Source organism: Micropterus dolomieu, linkage group LG11 (assembly GCF_021292245.1).
Source record: "Micropterus dolomieu isolate WLL.071019.BEF.003 ecotype Adirondacks linkage group LG11, ASM2129224v1, whole genome shotgun sequence".
Classification (NCBI taxonomy): domain Eukaryota; kingdom Metazoa; phylum Chordata; class Actinopteri; order Centrarchiformes; family Centrarchidae; genus Micropterus; species Micropterus dolomieu.
The window spans coordinates 19134483-19154946 of record NC_060160.1 but is presented as its reverse complement, the minus strand read 5'-3'; the positions used below and the strand labels follow the sequence as shown (position 1 = coordinate 19154946).

At 40.5% G+C, this 20464-nt stretch overlaps 2 protein-coding genes across 4 annotated transcripts in view; both read left to right on the top strand.

The window, feature by feature from the left end:
- Positions 1–395: 395 nt before the first annotated feature.
- On the top strand, positions 396–9535 carry spint1a (serine peptidase inhibitor, Kunitz type 1 a). Its single transcript, XM_046062954.1, has 10 exons — positions 396–1175; positions 1790–1947; positions 2110–2251; positions 4352–4519; positions 5690–5737; positions 6268–6399; positions 6540–6590; positions 6737–6907; positions 8278–8337; positions 8503–9535. Exons 1-10 carry the CDS (start codon positions 764–766, stop codon positions 8685–8687), a joined length of 1527 nt encoding a protein of 508 aa, XP_045918910.1. The 5' UTR covers positions 396–763; the 3' UTR covers positions 8688–9535.
- A 3072-nt stretch (positions 9536–12607) lies between these two features.
- Positions 12608–20464, top strand: part of LOC123978948 (pleckstrin homology domain-containing family G member 3) — a 31743-nt gene continuing 23886 nt past the window's right edge. For all 3 annotated transcript variants that reach the window (XM_046062601.1, XM_046062599.1, XM_046062598.1), the window contains exons 1-2: positions 12608–12803; positions 19866–19933. In XM_046062601.1, the coding sequence (XP_045918557.1) occupies positions 19885–19933 (49 nt within the window). In that variant the 5' untranslated portion in view covers positions 12608–12803; positions 19866–19884. The remainder of the gene's footprint in view (positions 12804–19865; positions 19934–20464) is intronic.

The window sequence follows — 20464 nt, the reverse complement described above, 5'->3', positions numbered from 1 at the left end:
CCAGTCTCTAAAGTTAAAGTTGTCCCAGTTTTACGGGCACAGGTAAACCACCACAGATATGGAAAAAATAAAAAGAGAATGTTTTTTTTATAATAATTCCGTTTGAACTGATAAATACAAATATATAGTTCTTATAGCCTATTTTTAAAGAAGCTTCTTAAGTGTTTCACAGTTACAAATGACACAAATGTTCATAGGCTACAGAAAATCCACAACAAAAAGCTGACCTACAGAGACCTATTCTATGTCCGTGAAAAGACGAAGAAGAATTAAAAGTAGTGTAAAAGTGTGTAAAAGCAGCTTACTCTCTTCTAAAGGCCATATACCCTGTCATTACATGGGACCGTTTCAATAATGTAGGCCTAAGGGAGTGGCATCTCACTTCCTGTATCTCAGGTGAGTCACCTGGGCAATGTCGTCAGTTTCTTAGGTAGTAGGCTCCTCGTCGACATCAGTCGGTTAAATCTCTTGTGAGCGTTTCAAAGTTATTAAGATTCAGACCCGTGGAAGTAATTGTGGACGTTTTGCACCATTTCTGGATGCGTTAACAAAACGACAGGAGCTTGTTTCACGCAAGTTAACTGAAGCTTGATCTGTGAGCAGGCGCGGTGCTGTTTTGCCCCACTGCGGCCTAAACACACTTTGAGGAAGCTGACTTTTTTATTCATGTAAGAAGGGGTGTTTTTATTCTATACTCAAATTCCCGTGGTTACAAGTGGTCTCTGGCTTTTATTTGTGTGGAAATCTTTACGGGACTTTGAAAATGAATTCACTCCGTAAAGAACGGACGGGAGCGCCTGCGCTCCTGCTCCTAATTTTACTTCTTGGATCCACTTCTGGCCAGGAGACTGGTGAGCAATGCTTAGCCCGATTGAAGAAAGGTCGGGAGGATTTTATTCTCGAAGCCGATGAATCTGTGAAACACGGAGCGACGTTCATTTCGTCGCCGCAACTGAATCGATATAAGGACTGCTTGAGCGCCTGCTGCAAGGAGCCGAAATGCAATGTCGCCTTCATGGAGAGAGGAGCCGAGGAAGGCCTGATCAACACCTGCTTTCTGTTTGATTGTCTCTACAAAAAGAAATACGTCTGCCGCTTTGTCAGGAAGACGGGATACATGAATTACATCCTGGACACCGTTTATGAGAGTTCTCTTAAAGAGGATGCTCCTCCAAGTAAGACCAAAACTTTTAGGCTATAGCAAACTAAAGAACCAAGAAAGATATTCATTTGCATGGCAGTGTTATAACAAAAACAAACATCATGTAGAGATGCAGTTTTGGCCCCCTGTTGATAAGATTGTCATAAGGGATCATTTAGGATCACAGTGGTGAGTCATACGTTTGTTATGTTTCTGTAGAACTGAACTACTATATGTTATGGATGAAGATTTTACATTACAGAGAGGGATCAACCTTCATTGAATTCTTCCTTTTGGCTAACATCTGCTAAGAGAAATGTTTCCCTCCACATGAGCCCCCTTTAAAAACCAAATGTCTATGTGCACATACCAGTTAAATAGCCTACATCGTTTTGGCTCATTTACTCAGGAAATATCTATTTTTGTGTGCTCAAAGAATTTCTTTCAGTGGTTTGTGTTAAAACACAGTTTGACATGTGAGGCCACAGATTTTGGGCAGAAACCCCTCACTTCAGCATGTTCACGCACGCCAGGCCATTATGCCCCTGGTTCAGGTTTCTGTTTCTACCTCCGCAAGTGCACAAGTTACTGTAGAACTCGTCTATATGTGATTACACACATGACATTGAAACCACTGCCTCTCTCCAGATGAATCTGACCGTCCACCAGTGGCCAATGGAGGACAGGACCTGGTGATCCAGCCTCAGGAGAGCGTGGCACTCAATGGCATAGGGAGCAAAGATGACAATGGGATTGAATCCTACCAGTGGAAAATGCTCACTCCATATCCTTATGCTGTCATTGAGGTGAGAAAAGAGACTGCAATGCAAAAAAAAAATGCAATCCCACATCTGTGTCTGATATTGCCTTTTTAAATGTCCACTGTAATGTTATTTATTTGTACCTGTCACTTCCTTGATAATCTATTTGAGGATAATAGGAAACCACTGTCTTTCTGTGCCTTGTAGAAAACCACCTTTAAAGACCAGATTATGGTGTCCAATTTGACATCTGGGATATACAAGTTCCAGCTGACTGTAACCGACACCATAGGCCAAACAGACTCAACCAAGGTTACCATCCTGGTCCTTACCCCTGAGCAGTCTGAGCGTGAGTATCTAGACTGGGGAAGACGATGGCTAAAACCTCAACGTGATCTGAACATATTCATTTATACGACATCTGTTTTATTCAGTGTTTCTGGGGATGCATGGGAAACATTTTCATCCTGTAGACCATGACATTAATATCTCACTGCCAATCAGAGCTTGTAAATTTAAAAGTAATATCAAAAGTGGGTAATGCGGTTTTGTTTCTATGCAAATACAGACTTTTGGGGGGCATTTGGCAGAAGAGTTTCAGTGGTAAACATGAGTCATGAGACATGAGGTGTATTAGTCGACACTTCTTTTGGCTTATCCAAAATCACCTGCCTTGTATTTAATGTTGGGACAAGAGGAGGAGGATACCCATTGAATTTTAAATGTTTTAAGCACATAATTAAATTCCATAAATCTCCCATTTATTCTCGTTCTAAGGAATGTAACTCGTTGTTTGGTATTTGTCACAGGGGTGAGCAGTTTCATTTTGGTTGTGATCAAACCTGTCCGGGCACGCTCGCCTATTTTCCGTCAGCTCAATGACGAAACAGCATGAAGACAGACATAAAAGCTTACTTTATAAGAGGATTAGAACAGATTCAGCTCTTGTAATGGTGGAACTGTTGGTAGCAAAAACTGAAATATAGAACACATTGTTTCTTTAGTATGGAGCAAGTTGTTTCTATGTTAATGAACAGTGGTCTGTTAAATGACAAGAAGTATCCATGCCACTTCCCTTGAAACACGACACAGAAAGCTGCAGTTATGCTTTCTTTGCATGATAATGTTTGCAGTTTCTTGAGAAAACTGGAAGTGAGCAGTGCGTTCAGTAGGTTTTTTTTCTTACTGCCTCAGCTGAGAGTCTACCACTCTTTCCGCCCCCGACTCAGCGAAACCTGTCAATCTGGTTTCATCTTGTGTTACACAAACAAGACGAGTGTCTTCCACGATCTTCGTCTGTATTGATTAAAAGTAATTTACCTTTATAAGTGCTTTATATTGCTCAGGGCTGTATTTACAGGTTGTTGGTTGATTGTAGACTGAAGGACAAGAAAAGACTTTTAACCATTCTGTGGCTCAGTTACTCATTAACATCTTTCATCCTGAATAGTGTTAGGAATGTGCTTCAGTGGATTATGCATGGGGTTGGTAGTGACTCAGTCAATGCTGCTACATTTACACAATGACTGGACCCATTCATGAATGACAGTCAGACATGATTACATAAGATGACATAATTTTGCAGTCCAAGCTCTTCTTTGAAAAATCTGCACTGTAGGCTGCATGAGATAGTGATAGAATAGGTATCATTAACCACATGCGGTCATCCTGCATCGCCTTTTCTAACCTCACTTCAATCGAAACACGCTGCCTCTTAATAACTGTCTCAGTTGCAGTTCTCTATACAGGAAAACCTCATGTGCAATTATGTGTCTGCGTAGGACAAACGACCAAAGAAAATCCCACCAACTCTGGTTTCAGATACAAGACAAATCTTTTAAGGGTTAGTCAAACTGGTTTAACGATTTGAAACAACATTACAAGTGTTGCATTGTATTTTAGGACATAAGAAAACTTTTGATCTTTCAAGATTTTACCCTCGGTAAGCCTTGGCGGGAGAGTTAGTGCTATTTCATACTTAACTGAGCAATGTTTGTCGCACCACACACCATGTATGTGAAAGTGTAGGGAGAAAATACAAATAATTTACATAATAATTAACTCTAAAACTTCTCACAGTGGTGGAAGTGTTGTGAGCTTTTTGAGCAAAAAAGTGAATGTCCCCTTCAAAGTCACAAAGAAATGGCATTTTGATGGGTTGTTGTGCTTTGTTTCAACCTGATGTTGGAACAAAATGCACACTAGGGTTGTTAAAACGTTGAAAATGTTCTTATTCCTTTCCCACAAATTTCAGACTTTGTTTAAAATGAATAGATTCTTGCCAGTGGGACACAACAGTTATTTCCACTGTGATAGTATTACTAGTGAGATTTGATATGTATTTAATACTGGCACACGACGAAGTAACCACAGAGTTTTAGGGAGCATAAGCAAAACACGACTGTGTAATTGAGAATCAAACCTAATCCCCTATTTTGTGTCCCACCAGACCACTGCATGGCTCCAAAGAAGGTTGGGCCGTGCCGCAGTGCTTTCCCTCGATGGCATTACAATGCTGCCTCCGAGAAGTGTGAGCATTTCACCTGGGGGGGCTGCAGGGAAAATCTTAACAACTACATCACCAAGGATGAATGCGTCAGTGCCTGCCATGTCTCAGGTATCTGTGCTTTTATACTTGAATTGATATGGTGTCGTGTTTTATTTGTTTTTGTGACTTTGTTGTTGGTGTTTTAAATTATGACCTTTTTTAATTCGAAGGATTTATGTTACAAAATGTTTGGGTGTAAGTTTCATACTTTATTTCTTTTATCCTGGTGGTTTGTTTTATTTATTTTTGTCTTTGAGGTTCTTTACATAAAGCTGCTTTACAGAAGTTTAGATGGTAAGAGAGAGAGACAGATATTCTTTTAGTGTAAATCTAGTAAAGTCTTTAGCCTGTTAGTTACAGTTGGTGCAGATCTGAGTTCTCCTGGCAGTTGATTCCAGCAGTAAACGGCAAAATAACTAAATGCATCTTCGCCATGTTTTGTTCGGACTCTGGGAACAGTTAGCTGACCTGACCAAAGAGCCCTGGGGGGTTCATATGGAAGAAGTAGGTCAGGAGTGTATTTAGGCTCAAGCTATGACATGATTTATAGACAACCAGCAGTAACTTAGAGTCAGAGACCTGAGAATTGGTGTATTGTGTTCAGCTATCTTGGCGTTAGTTGCGGCATACTGAATGAGCATTTCTAAAAGCATTGCTATGTTGTTTTAGGTGACAATAGGCTGTCTTTTTCATTGATTTGATATGACTTAAAATTGAGATCTGAATCAATAATAACATGTTAACAATAACAAGTTTTTTGGGGGGGGCGTTGCCAAAAGTCAGAAATGTTCTAATCACATTTGGCTTTAACATCTGCAATTATCTAACTTTTTTTATTCAGAGAAAACCTGAGGAGGAGGAGGAGGAGGAGGAGTAGTAGTAGTAGTAGTAGTAGTAGTAGTAGTAGTAAATGCTTTCTTGTCTAGAGAAAGTCATGCCTGTAATGTCAAGGTAAATATGTTGCTACAGCTAGGAGACGGTTAGCTTAACTTAGGGGAAACAGCTAGCCTGGCTCTGTCTGAAGGTTATAAATCTCCCTACCAGAACCTCTAGAAGTCGTTAATGAACAAATTTATATCTCACTTGTTTAATCTGTAGAAAAAAACAACACATTTTGGTTTTATGGGGGGTTATGTGCCTCCACTAGATGCATGGTGAAACATTTGCTTGGTAAACATGTCATTTTTAACAAATTATTGAATTTTGATTTAGTTTTTTTGTTTGTTGATTTTCTTTCAGAAAAAGCAGGTAAAGCTGGTAGAGGTTTGCCAGTTCCTGCGCCTCAAGGTAGGTTCATTTGGCTAATTGATAATAGGTATAATATGTATTTTATCTTCTGACACCATTTCCTCTACTACACTAAACAGCTGATAATCGTCTCAATCATAATATTTATTTTTAATGAGTAGTAAGCAAATGGTGAAAACTTACATGTGCAAATTATGCATATCAACTGGTCTGGGTGTGAATGTGAGTGATTCTAAGAAAGAAACAATCCTGCCCTTCTTAGAGTTTAAATACTACTGTTAACATATAAAGAAGGCAACAGCAGGTCACAGCAATGTTGTTTACCAAATGTGTGTTTAGTTAGACCTGGAATAACAGATTTTTGGGGTGGGGGGGGCGAAGCGGAGCAGCAGATTCGGGTGATAATTTCCGGGAGGTTCATCCCTACGAGTAACCCCTTGTTTCACAACATTTTTGCATTGTTTTCACATTTAATACATCGTTATTATAAAGATCTCAGTATAGCTGCTTAAAAGCAGCAGCCCTGATGCACTACAAGTGACAATTCCCTCTGTGTTTGTGTGCCACAGGAGAAAAATGTGATGCTCCGTGTACCACAGATCAATTCACCTGTGCAAATGGCTGCTGTTTGGATCCAGGCCTGGAGTGTGACTCAACCCCACAATGTAGTGATGGCTCAGATGAGAAGAACTGCGAGGACTGTGAGCAATGACTATGCAAACTATGCAGGCTTCATTTTCAAACAGCCTCATGGAATTATAAATGCAGCAATGATATGACACTGATAAAATGTTTCCTTGAAAGACATGCTCACTTGAATTATGTCCTTTCTACATGTTAGTGAACAACACATTTCAGATTCTGATACAGATTCCAGTGGATGAACAAAAAGGTAATTTGAATTGTGCGTTCGAAGCCTTTGGGCATAATGATTTTTGCTATTAAAATTTGTTGTAATTGTAAAAAATGCTCTTGCCATCTGTTAATACTCCACAACCTACTATCCCACCCAGTCTGCTCTTTTATTGTCATTCACAGTGCGCTGCACAGAGCATCCTCAGACAGGAGGCTGCAGGAATAGTATTAGCAAGTGGTACTACAATCCCCTCCAGGAGGAGTGCTTCCGCTTCAACTACGGTGGCTGCCAAGGAAATGAGAACAGATTTGACACTAAGGAGGACTGTATTGCAGTTTGTAGGGGGGTAACAGGTGGGTTGTTATTAATGTTAAGTAGGCATTTTACAGATATTTGCAACATCCTATGTGTACCACTAAGATATACATTGCACAAAATCACACACTGGTGAGAGCCCTCCCATGAGGCACATGAAGAGGGTATGTTTTCACAACAGTCATTCTCCAACCATTCATTGTATTTTCCGACAAACAATTCCATTCTCCAACCATTCATTTTACATGCATACATTTTTTATGGTATTTTACTTTTTGTTGATGTAGATGGTTTTGTTTGGGTCAGCATTCTTGTCTGCAGTTTAAGTGGAGCCTACTCTTTCTACTGCCTCAGGCTGTTTTCTCAGATTGTTTTCTAATCAACTGACACCTGCACTGGCCCAGGGGTAATGGTTGACAGCCCAGACAAAAACTGTCAACAGGGTGAAACGTTAATGTGAACTCTGAATTATTGATTTCCCAGGAAGTTCTGCTTATTGGGTATTGTCGAAAACTAATATGAAATGACTACAAACGTTTTAAACTGGTTTTATTTAAGTGAAATTGCTTCATGGAGATGATATGGCATAGGAAATGTACTGAAAAATGAATACTTATTTAATCATTGTTTTTATATAACCAAAATAAAAATGACTTCATGTAATGGGAAAGGAGTTGCTTGCCGTGATGAACCTACAGAAAATAAAAACCTGACTCTGCAGCTTCCCCCAGCTCTGCTGAGAGTTTTAGTGTCTTTTAATTCATTGTTTTGGTTTAATGGCCCGCAGCTTAACTGTGTGATTCGCTCTCACCGCTCTCATCTGCAGCGTTGTCAGTCACAGCAGGCAGCTGTTTTCAGCAAAAAGCGGTAATAAAACATTTAAGCAGGCAGCCGGAATATTTTCCTCAAGAGTTGGTGGGGACGGCTCCAAATGCGTGCTAACATTGCTCCGTGAGTGTTAGATGTATAAATAGGCAGCAGTTTGCCAGCAAGTTCACCGTATCAACTTAAAGAGAACACCACTGATTTTACACATACAGTCTCTTTACAGGTCTCGGGGGAGTAATACTACTACTACTACTACTACTACTACAACAATTACTGCATATGTTGGAATAAAAGTTAGATAAACTGGGGGTGTGGAGTTAGCAAGAAGTGAGTTAAACTGACCTCTGTAGCCCGCTCCTCATCTCTGATAGAGGCTTTAGGCTACATTACCCGATGTACTCTCTGCGGTGACATTGCATTGTGGTTGCCAGGTTTTGACATGGAGTTATTGCAGATTTAATTTACCTTCATAGTGCAGATTTATGTTTAGTGAATCCTTTTCATGTTATGTGCGAAGATGTAGATTGTACCACGTAAAAATTCAAAAATCATATGATTTATTTATTTTTCTTTATTTCAGAAAACGATGTATTTTCAAGAAAGGGTGAATATGAAGCCAGTGTGTCTGAAAGCCAGACAGGTATGGTATTACCCTTCATTTTTTCTCTCTACTATAGTGAAACTACTATAATAAAAGAAAGTTAAAATTACACCTACCTACCAGCTTCGCATCCTTTCATGTAGTGTCTGTGACTGACCAACCACTAAGCTCACTATTTAAATTGTTTTTTCATTTATTTGACAGGTACTATAGTGATTGCTGCCCTCCTGGGTGTAGCTATCTTCATCCTACTGTGCATCCTGGTGTACTGCCTCATGAAAGGAAAGAAGAAGTCTTCACAACACCAACGTGTGCCCGTCAACACCGTCCCAGTCACCTTTGAGGACAGAGAGCGTCTGGTCTACAATAGCACCACCAAGCCCATCTGACCCAGCAGTCCTCACCTTTGACCCCTTGTTCCTGGAAGTGAATGACGCTGATTCTGAGGCTGTGTCGTACACTGAGCATACTCAGATTGATGAGAGAGAAAGTTTGAATGCTGGCAGAGATCTGTTTTCATTTAGTCCATATATGGATGAATTTTTAAGGGTGAGATGTGACTTTAAGCTTGTTTTTAGTGCAGTGGTCTGTTCGTATGAGTTGTTGGATATCAGTGTGTACTCAGGTTAAAAGGGCTTTTCATTAGTGCGGAGGTAGATTACCACTGGATATCTACTTTGTTTTACTTGCTTCCATTAAATTATCTGATTGTCAGTGAACAGCTGTTTTTGAAACACTTTTAATGTCAGACCCTTAATTGTCAGTAGGTCCACATTGGTCTGCTACTTCAAAGTAAGAGTCTAGATTCCTCTGTGTCTTCTTAAAATGGACCTCTGGGAAATTTAGTGTATATTTAATGTTATATTGTAATACTTTCAACTCAGCAAGTCCTGTCAGGCCAGCTTCTTTATTCTGTCAGATTTGTTTTTATCCTGTTTTATACACCGTTGTTGCAATGGATTACACATACATGTTTAATGTTGTACATAATCTTAGAATTTTGAGAAAGTAATATTTTACTCGAAGGTTTTTTTTGTCAGTGATTTTTCACAAGTGTTTTTAGAACAAGCATGAAGCATACATTAAATAATGCTTATTGGTACCTCCTTATGAAGCAGCATTGCTGTTGAATATTCCAAATTGTAAACGTATCAAGTTTGTACATATGACGTGGAATAGGTTTCTGTAACTTTAGCAGGATCATCATGTTTATACTGAATAAAAATATCAAATGGTACTTGGGAGATTTTGGAAGTTGTTTTTATTGACGTAACTGTTAACCAGTGCACTACTGTCTTGCGTCATGAGACACACTTTAGTTGTTGATGCTACAAGTGAAATGACTATTTCATGCTGCTAAAACTGCTTTGTGCTCATTCCATTCTCAAGTGCAATTTCACTTTTTACATTTGGTTATTTAATGTTTAAAGTTTTTTTTCAAGGTTCCTTATCTTAAACTATGCACATGTTCATTTATTGCATTTTGCTGTTCTGAAACTTCAGTTTCCTTGTGTGTGGGATCAGCAAATTTATCAGTTTTAATCATAGATGGACGGTTTAAATAGTACTTTAGGCATATACTTTTACCTATAAGTCATTATGTTTGCATTCAAACAAAATGTGACTGATACGGTTCAAGGGCATGTGTTTGGAAAAATGGCTCTATAGCGCTCCCTACAAGATTTCTGTGTGTTTCACCTAGAGATACCTAATCTTGTAGGCAAGTTTAGAATGCAGGGACTTAAAGAAAAGTCTCTTGGACCCATATGCAAAATCCAACAGGAAGTCCACCATATTGCATTGAATGTCTGATTTTACATTTTTTTTATAGGCTCCGTACATTGACGAACTTGTCCTAGAGCTTTAACCCGACTTCAAACGTGGGCAGTGCGACCATAAAGGCCTTGCAATAGTAAATTGCGAAGCTTTTTTTTGATTGATCAAATGGTGTGTCCATGGCCTGGTGTTCAATTTTGATGATTCGCAATGAAAAGGAAGTAGCATGTAAATGGACTAGACATGGTCAGCTCTGTCCCAAAATCACATGTCAACCCCTAAGAGACTTAGGACAATCACACATCACATAGCAGGTTGACCTGCTATGTGATGTGTGCTTCTGCAGGAAAGCCATAATGCTTTAATGATGTTACATTGTGAAACTTCTGAGTTCTTATCAAATGCTGTCATCCTGGTGAGTAATTACTCGCCATGAAACAGGAAGCTGTTTTTTAAGAGCTGTACCTTTAAACCCACGGAAATTCAGCCACGTTGAATTAAAGTAGTAACTGACACATCAACCACACAACTTCAGCTATTTTCCACACATCACCTGTATGATATGTGCAGTGTTAACTTATAGCACGACCCATTATTCAACGGCTGTGCTTAACCTTGCGGAAATGACAGATGCAGGACACCCCAACTTGAAGGAAGTGGTACCACGCGACAGCTGCACGGGTACGGCACACCCCGACGAGCGAGAGGTGTTCGGGCCCGCTCATCGCTGCTTGCAGCTTTAATTTAATCTGTTATCTAAATTCAACATAAAGAGCACACCCTGACAATTTTTGAGCTTGTGATGCCTTTCAGCCTCTGTTAAACTGTTACTTTCAAACAACTGATGTTGTCAGTTTTTGTGTGAGACCGACTAAGAGATAAGAGAAACAAATGTCTCTGCTAACAGTTAGATGTCTCTGTCTCTGACAGTGACATCTAGTGGCAGTTAGGTGATCACTACAGAACACAGCTACTGGGTTTAGACCATAGGTTTAGACTAATACACAGGTGCAGTTTGAACTGCAGACTCAGTGGGGTCTAAACCATGTTTATTCCAGACATGTTAACCTGTCTTACGCCTTAAACCACATTCCCATAGGGACCATATCCACTGTGGTCTTGTATTATGTTGATTTACAACAGTACAACATATTAGGCCTATATCTTTTATAGAGCTTTATCATTTCTGAATAAGGAATAGTCCTCCACTGTACTGCCTTGAGACTTTAGTCTTAAGGTTTTGACAATATAGTTACTGAAACGTTTCCTACGTGACACTCATCAGTTATTACCAGCAGATGGCGACATTGGTTTATTAGACAATCTACTCAGATTAATATTGGCTACACAAACTCTTTCTTTTATTCTAAAATATTTGTCTTATTCAGAATCATTAGGATGCATCTCTTGCTTTGTAACATATATTTAAGACAATAAAGATGCACATTGTGGCATAATGGAGCCTCTGTATGCATAACAATAAGCGCTGCATTTTCACACTGTGTTGACTCTTTCAGTAAAGTCGTCCAGCATATTGTTTTCTTCACAGCATGTATGGGGTTCTTGAGATAATCTCCTGGGGGGCATGGCCGAGAGGGCGTTGTGCAAAGCAAAAGCGCCTCTCTCTATTTAAGGGTAACATAAATTAGCGCTCACCCAATTGATTCACTGAAGCCATCTTTTGTGAGCCGCCCCCAGTGAACTGACCTGACCGACATAAAAGTAACGTAAATGGCGGGTTAAAATGTGTTGTCTTTTTCACAAGCCTGTCATTGGTATCTTTTATTTTATAACTTTTATATATCTATATCTATATATCTATATCTATCTATATCTGTCTCTCTCTCTCTCTCTCTCTCTCTCTCTCTCTCTCTCTCTATATATATATATATATATCTCTCTCTCTCTCTCTCTCTCTCTCTCTCTCTCTCTCTCTATACATATATATATATATATTACTAAGATACTTTTGAATTTAAAAGATACTTTTGTGGGAAAACTATCTCATACTGACATAAATTACCAAACTATGCAGGCCAGATGTTAAGATGTGGGAAAACCTCTTGACAGTCACCAAAACAGACACTGGGCTGTCAAAAACAGGCGGCCCTTTGTTACATTCACTTGCTCCTCGTAAATTAGATACACTTAAGACAGGTGGCCTTTCATAGATATTAGGCTATTCCTGCTTTTCACAAAAACTTTTAAAAAATTAAGGAAGCTACAGCTTTTAGGTTCTCTTTTTTTTTAACGTTTAAGTACTGTTGGGAAGTGACAACTGCAAACAAAACAACAAAATGCATCCTACAACAACAGCAGTTTTTCTGTGACCAGTAGCTATTCCACTTAAGGTCAAGCAGTAACAGTCACTAAAATTTCAATCTCCAATCGACATTAAGCCGAACCAAAGGAGAGTCACATTGTAGTGTTCACGTGCGTTCACTACCAATTCGTAGCTATATTTCCGACACGTCTTGAATGCGGCACGAGTTCTTCGCAGACCTTCAAAGATGCAGCAGTGTTTGGACGCAGTACGAGCTGAAGACCTGCGCTGGGATGTGTGTGTGTGTGTGTGTGTGTGTGTGTGTCTGAGCGACTTTTAACCATGTGAAAAGAAGAAACTAAGTATCGGAATAACTTTAAGATTTTCAGCAAGAAGAAACTTCAGAGAAAACTTTTCCTGAGGATAATAACGATAGTCGTTGGAAGGAGAGAAGTTGACGAATTCGGTACGGGAACTATTTTTTATCACTTTGACTTTACCAAATCTGAGCTAACTCAACATTATCTAGGATGCCAGTTAAGCAACATGTCAAAGGGTTTCTCTTCTGTGGTTGTCATGTCTGTATTAAGAGGGTGTTTTTGAGGGCTGTTGAACAACACCGGGCATTTTATTAGCTTTTGTAAAAAGCAGAGTGAGAGATTAAGTTGACCTTTGCACCATTTCAGCCAGTGTCAAAGTTACAAAACATCTACAGGCGTGTGTTTCTGCCCATGAATTTAACACATCCCGTGAGGATGAGCTCACCCGCCTTTGACGCTGCATTACTTACACACAGATTTTAGGTGCATTTATGCTTCATATAATTTCACAACCTCAAAGCTACAAGAACTTGAGGCTGGAGTTTCAGTCAGATGAGCAATGTTTATCTTTGGGCAGAAACACTTTCAGTTGAGTGAACTTTGATCAGCTGCGGGAGTCTTTTTTTGTCTGTCTTTTTATACAGGATGAGACTTAACTTGTGACACAAACTAACCTCCATGCTACAGTTGAATCATTTGCCACTTCCCCTTTTTCCTGCATCCCATTCCCCCCTGTGGTGCCCATACTTGGCCCCAGCAAACCTAATTGTTTTTTCTAATGAGCACCCTGTTGAGGCACAGTGAGGTTTGAAATGCAGGCTGTTCTTAGGCCAATGACTTCCCCCACCAGCTGTTAAAGAAGAATGGGGAAAAAATCAATCAGTTACTAGTGAAAAGTTCAATTTTACCCCTTTGACCTCACTTGACCTTTCAGACAATAACGTCTCAACTTCATCTCAGATAAATGTTGCCTGACTGAGATGAACAGCGCTCTCTTCCAGGTGGTCCAGACAGGAAACTGCCCAAGTGTGTCTTGGATCTCAGAGTTGGTGCTTTATTCCTTCCTCCCAAGTCTTGGAATGCTGCAGCTGCAGAATGTAAGGATGGTTTCAAGAGACCTTGTAACATTAAAATAAACCTACATCAGGGTCATCTTCTTTGTTAGTTAGTGGTTCAATGCTTATTTGATGCTGATAGACCTGGGATAGACCTGGATCTCATCAGACCATGACGTTCTGCATTTGCAAATTTCAGCTGGGACTGTGAGAGTTAACGGTCTTTGTGTTTGTTTGACAGCGAAGAGTGTTTGCCTTAAATGATTTAGCAATCCAGACGCCCACGGGACGTCCGACTCTGTGTTTTTGTTGTTATGATGTTGACAAGGCCCCATGAAGGCACGAGGGAGCCGTTTAGGTGCAGATGTGGTGTAAGGCACCTTTAAATGGGAACACCCCAATTCTATTTGAAGACTTGTCGTTTCATTTTACCCGGCAGCCTTCCAGTGCAAATACTGCAGGGCAGTATGGAGGACAACTTACCCTCTGGTTGTCTATCATTTATAACTTTAAAGAACTGGAAGTCTTCGCTTGTTATCTGTGAATTAGGATGGCAGTTGCCAACTTCACTTGCCAGGTATGCATTCTGTGGTTATAGGTCATTGATGGGGAGGTGAAAATTGCTATTTCTCTTTTTTCAGCACAGCAGGGAGCGATTATTCTTCCATTAAGGGCAATTTTGGCTGGGGTGTAAATGCACCATATGGGCAATACTCCTCACACTGCCCTGTGGGTGTTCATTGGGATGGATCACTTATTGGCCACATCTGAGCAGCATGCTCAACATGCAGTGGACTAAAATAAGAGGCTCATATGTTGTGTGTCTGTGGGAAGTCACGGGTTAGGGCGGTGCTTTTGTGGAAGCTGCGGATTTGATTGAGATGAAGAGAGACCGTGAGGGTTTGTTGTTTTCCCCAGTGAATGAAAAGCTGTTAGTCTCTTAAGGCCTGTATGTCAGGGGACAAACTGCAGGAGTAATGTGGGAAAGAGGCCACTCACAGAAAGGCTTTTTGTCAGGGGATATTTTATGCTGGGGTCGACAGGGTGAGAGAGAGGTCTTGCAAGATAAACATGGCACCAATGCTGAAATAATAAATAAAGACTTTCTCTCTCAGTTAGCCTGTATAACCCTGGACCACTGCCTGCCTTGCCAGGTTTGCTTTTTATTTGTTCTGAATGTAAATATCCGTCCTGACTGATGTCTTAAAGAATCCCACACCAGTGTGTCTGACTAGAGACATCCCAGTGGGCTTATGTCATACTTCCAGATTCCCATGGGCCTTATTGGGGCAGACGGTGAATGCAATGTGAGGTGCAGCCGGAATTCTCTGAACTATTCTTAGCTTCTCCTCCCATCAACTTGTTCCGCATGAGGAAGAGCCCATTTGTGCTGTTATTTGTTGCACAAAAGGGGCGATTATGTTCTCGTTTTTTTGGATTTAGATGCTGGATCCAACCTGTATGTAATCAGTTGGCGGGAGGACAGCTGGTGGATGGGTGTTTGCTTTGGAGACTCCACTGTGACACATCAGGATTTAAATGTAAACACAGTCATTACTTGGAAGCAATCTTGGCACCCAGTAATGTTTTTTTTGTTGATTAAATCTGATGTCACATTCTCACTGACTTGTCTGTAACCCTTATTTAAGAGACAGAGAAAGTGACATGTCTCCCCAAGAGAAGAAGTCTTGCTTTCCTTTGGCTTCCTCTGTAGACATGTTGAGTGGTTTCACTTCTGTTGTAACCTTGACGGGCTGTCAGTGGTGAAAAATGTTCCTGATAGTTATCACCCCCCGAGGACCTTTTCTCTTTAACATGAGACCTGAGATCTTCGTTCAAGGTGTTTGTCTGTGCCTATTTTGGGGGCTTTAAACACATTTGTGGTGATGACTCAGTATAAATCTGTTTTTTTTATTTGCACGAGTGTTGCATCTTGCCAGCATCTGCCCCCCGTAATCATCTGTTTGTTGTGTTTTGAAGAAAAGAATCCAGGCTTTGACTGCCTGGATGAGTGTTAAGCCTGGCGATTAGAGGAACAAGGAATTTTATCAGCCCGTCTGAAGAAGTGATCCATTGCAAGTCTTTCTTTTAATAACCGTCAGATGGGCTCTTGTAGCATCTGTCTTCAGTTAAGGGGCAAGTTGTAGATTCCCATGCAGGAGGTTCATGCTGCGGGTAATTCAGTTGTCAGCTGTGGGAACCAAATGCTCTCCATTTGTGTGAAATGGCAGCTAGTTTAAGCACAGGTGGCCAGCTTGGCATGAATGTTAGCCTGTATGTAGTGTTTTCTTTAGGATTTGAAATGTGGCTGTGCCCCCTCCCTGGGAAAACAAGGATTTGGAGTTGCCATATGTCAGCAAACAGTAGGTGAAAGTTAATGAGTTACTATTGTTGAATTCTGTCCACATGTGTTAAGATTGTGGGTTACACTGCTTCTTGAAATCCTGCTAGACATTTTCAAATATTTTCTCCACCAAACCATTTTTTCCACCTTCTGACCGCCTTTAATAAGTAAAGTTAAAACATTTTTAAGACCCAGACGTCCACAGTATTTGTATGTTTTGAACCTATTATTCCTAGTCTAGCCTCTTATTGACCAAACACAGATTAGCATAGATTTGGTCTAAGTGGGGTTAACTAAGATAAAGTCATGGCAGGTGGGATTATCAGAGGATTTTATTAGTTCACTCTTCACTGAGACAAGTTCAAAGCTTGCCCGGCCTCGACATGAATACTACTCTTGCAGGTTGTGCAAACTAACCCATCACTTGAAAATCAACTGGCCAAGCTTGGTCAAAGGCTTTTTGAGGAGGCTTCATTCTTGGATTAAGAATGTGATTGTAGCAGTGCTGAATTGATGGAGCATAAATCTACTTGTTTTACAGCATTTGTTATTCTCTGAAAGATGCAACAAGATTATTGATTTCAGTCAGATCCATGTTGAAGACATGTCACAACAGATTCAAATGGTGATGCTGGCTGGATTTGTCAATTTACAGACACAAAGTACATTCTGTGCCTTAAAGTTCCTGAAGCACACTCTGGACATCTAGATAATATTAGCCTTCTTTGTCGCTAAACATAAAAAATAAAAAAGTCACCCAGACCACAAATTGAGAAGAAGATTTTTTAATTTTTTTTATTGAAATAAATATGTACAGTCCCCTCCAAATGTATAGGAACGGTAAGGCAAATTCCTTTGTTTTTGTTGTTTACTGAAGACATTTGGGTTTAAGATCAAAAGATGAGTATGAGACAAGAGTTCAGAATTTCAGCTCTCATTTCCTGGTATTCACATCTAGATGTGTTAAACAACTTAAAGTTAAACTTAGGACATATCACCGTTTGTATTAGACCACAGCATTCTTAGGTGAGCAAAAGGAATGGAACAAATAATCTTAAAGTAAATAACATTTAATATTTGGTGGCATAACCCTTGCTTGCAATAACTGCCTCAAGCCTGCGACCCATCGACATCACCAAACTGTTGCTTTCTTCATTTGTGATGCTATCCCAGGCTTTTACCGCAGCTTCTTTCAGTTCTTGTTTGTTTCGGGGTGTTTCTTCCTTCTTAAGGAGAAACACCCCGTGTGTTTCTCCTTAAAGAGGAGGAAGCTCTCTTAAGGAGGTGAAATGCAGCTCTATTGGGTTCAGGTCAGGTGATTGACTTGGCCAGTCTAAAACCTTCCACTTTTCCCCCTGATGAAGTCCTTTGTTTTGTTGGCAGTGTGCTTTGGGTCATTGTCCTGCTGCATGATAAACTTCCTCCCCATTAGTTTCAATGCATTTCTCTGTAAACTGGCAGACAAAATGTTTCTGTACACCTCTGAATTCATTCTGCTGCTACCATCATCAGTTACATCAATAAATATTAATGAGCCTGTTCCTGAAGCAGCCGTGCACGCCCAAGCCATGACATTACCTCCACCATGCTTCACAGATGAGCTTGTATGCTTCGGATCATAAGCAGTTCCTTTCTTTCTCCACACTTTGGCCTTTCCATCACTTTGGTAGAGATTAATCTTGGTCTCAGCAGTCCATAAGATGGTGTTGTAGAAATTCCGCAGCTCATCTCTGTACTTCTTTGCAACTTTCAATCTGGCCTTCCGATTCTTCCTGCTGATGAGTGGTTTGCATCTTGTGGTATGGCCTCTGTTTCTGCTCTCTGAGTCTTTTTCCAACAGTGGATTGTGATACCTTCACCCCTGCACTGTGGAGGTGGTTGGTGATGTCACTTACTGATGTTTTGGGGGTTTTCTTCACAGCTCTCACGATATTTCTGTCATCAACTACTGTTGTTTTCCATGGCCGACCTGTTCGACGTCTGTTGCTCAGTATACCAGTAGTTTCTTTCTTTTTGAGGACACTCAGCACAAATTGTTGTGTTTGCTGTGCCCAATGTTTGTCCAATGGCTCTGGTCGATTTTCCTTCTTTTCTCAGCTCGACAATGGCTTGCTTTTCTCCCATAGACAGCTCTCTGGTCTTCATGTTGGTTTATCCTTTTTAACAGGAAATGCAGTCTTTATAGGTTTGAACCAAAGATAAAAACTTAGACTAGTCATGCAGAACTATTTAATGTTTGGACAATCAACCTAAAAGGCAACACCTGGGCAACAAGAAACATCTGTCAGTCACATGTTCCAATAGTTTTGCTCACTTGAAAATGGATGGGTTCAAACATAGGTTGGTATGTCCTGAGTTGTTTAACACATCTAGATGTGAATACCAGGAAATGAGTGCTGAAATTCTGAACTCTTGTCTCATACTCATATTTTGATCTTAAACCAAAATGTCTTTAGTGAACAACAAAAACAAAGTCTTTACCGTTTCAATACTTTTGGAGGGAACTTTATATTAAAGGTGCCCTATAGAGGTTGTAAACAAAGATTTGTGTTTAATTTAGTTTTACTCAGCAAATTGCATTGTATAAAACATTTGCAATGCATTTTTTTAAAGAATATTTTAAAACCTGGATTGTTTACATATACAGTGTGTTTTCTAGCTTGCATAGTTGGCTTATTGATCCAAAAAATGGATCCTACATTTGATTTTGATAGGATAAATAAGATATTTTCCCCATTTCACTTCTGTTTTGCTGTAGGATGAAATTATAATAGCTTTATGGCTGCTGAAGCAGTAAACAAGTGCTTCTTGAGCTCAGGCTGCTGCTGCAGGGACGCTACAGTGAAGCAGTGATCTTAATGTGTGGATCCAGCTCTGTGACTTTTCTCCATGCATTCCTGCACATCTTAATTGGTGAACCTCCTGGCAGTGGGCTTGGTTTGGCCTCAGCTGGCCTGGCTGTCAGCTCGGCACAGTGGCCAGCAAACGCGCTAGGAACAATACCCAATCCTAATCCCTGAAGAATTCCCGCTCCTCTGATCTAGCTGGCCCAAGAATGTAATGTTTAAATGGCCGGAGACTCACCAGGAATCACAAGGAGACAAGTTCCCATGCACAGTCTTCCATGTTAATTTGTTGTAAGGAGCCAGAGAGGCAGTGATGTGAGAAACAGGCAGCACAGTGGCTCCGGGGGGGACACACACCTCATCATTAACAACACTGCAGCCTGGCATGAGGGATTATGCCACCAGGGGTGAACCTGTAATGTCACGAGACATTTGCACAGATAATGAGAGACTTGTTTTGATGTGACATGGATTTATTTGTTTATTTCTCAAATGGCAGTCACAGAGGTTCTCATGTCACATCCATAAACGAGTTCTTGGTAGCTGCTAAATCTCTTGAGCGTAAATTCATGTTAAGCCAGACTGTTAGACTGCCCTTTCTCTACTGATTAGCCTGAGCTTATATCACAGTTTCCTCTACCGTGCATACCTCAGCCCCAGCTTTGCTATATAATAGCAAGTGGTTGGCATGAGCCAATACAGAGCAGTGAGCCGGGGAATGGGAAGAATTTCCTTTTTATGTAAGACCTGAATAGACAGTAGCAAGTTTACGTTCAGTGAGCAAGGCCAGCAAAGAAAGCATGGGTCAATTTACAAAAGAATAAAAAAAACTTTAAAAGACTAACGTAAAGGGAGGACACTTTTTTAATGAGAACCCACCAAGAATGATAAACATTGCCATGATGTATGCCCTGACACAAAGTGCTTGGGTTCTGTTTGACCGTTAATGTTTTGTTTTGTCAGTTCTAGGGGCTTGAGTGCCATGCCAGAGGGGTCCCATTCTGCTTTTCACCAGGGCCCAATGGGGGAAGGTAAGATCAGTGCAATTATATTCAGTATTCTCTGGTAATTGCTGCCTATGAATTAAGCAGTCTTATATATAGAGTTTTAATAAGTAGGGTTATTCCTAATGGTATATCTGGTTACCCAGGACAGTGAACTAACATAACACTCAAGTACAGCAGAGGTAAATGGAAAAATGCTGGAAAAGTAAAGGCTTTACTGAACTGAGAGAGCAATGAACTCCCCTCCTACAGTCCAGACTGGCAGAGAGGCTCTTTGTGTGGCTGTGGAGCTCAGCCAACCCCTTTTTATACAGCTGAAAATCCTGAACAGTCGCACATCAAACCAGAATGTGTCAGAATCACAGACAGCCAAGATGACTGGTGCAGCCAGCGGTGCTGACTTTGCATGCTGAGGGCCACTCAAATTACATATTATTTTAGTGTTCATTATCTTCGGTCACAGAGCAACAGCATTGACACAAGGCCTCATTGTATCTGTTTGCCTGCTCTGTCCTTCAACCCCCCCCCCCCCACCGCCCCCCCCCCCCCCCCTTCCCT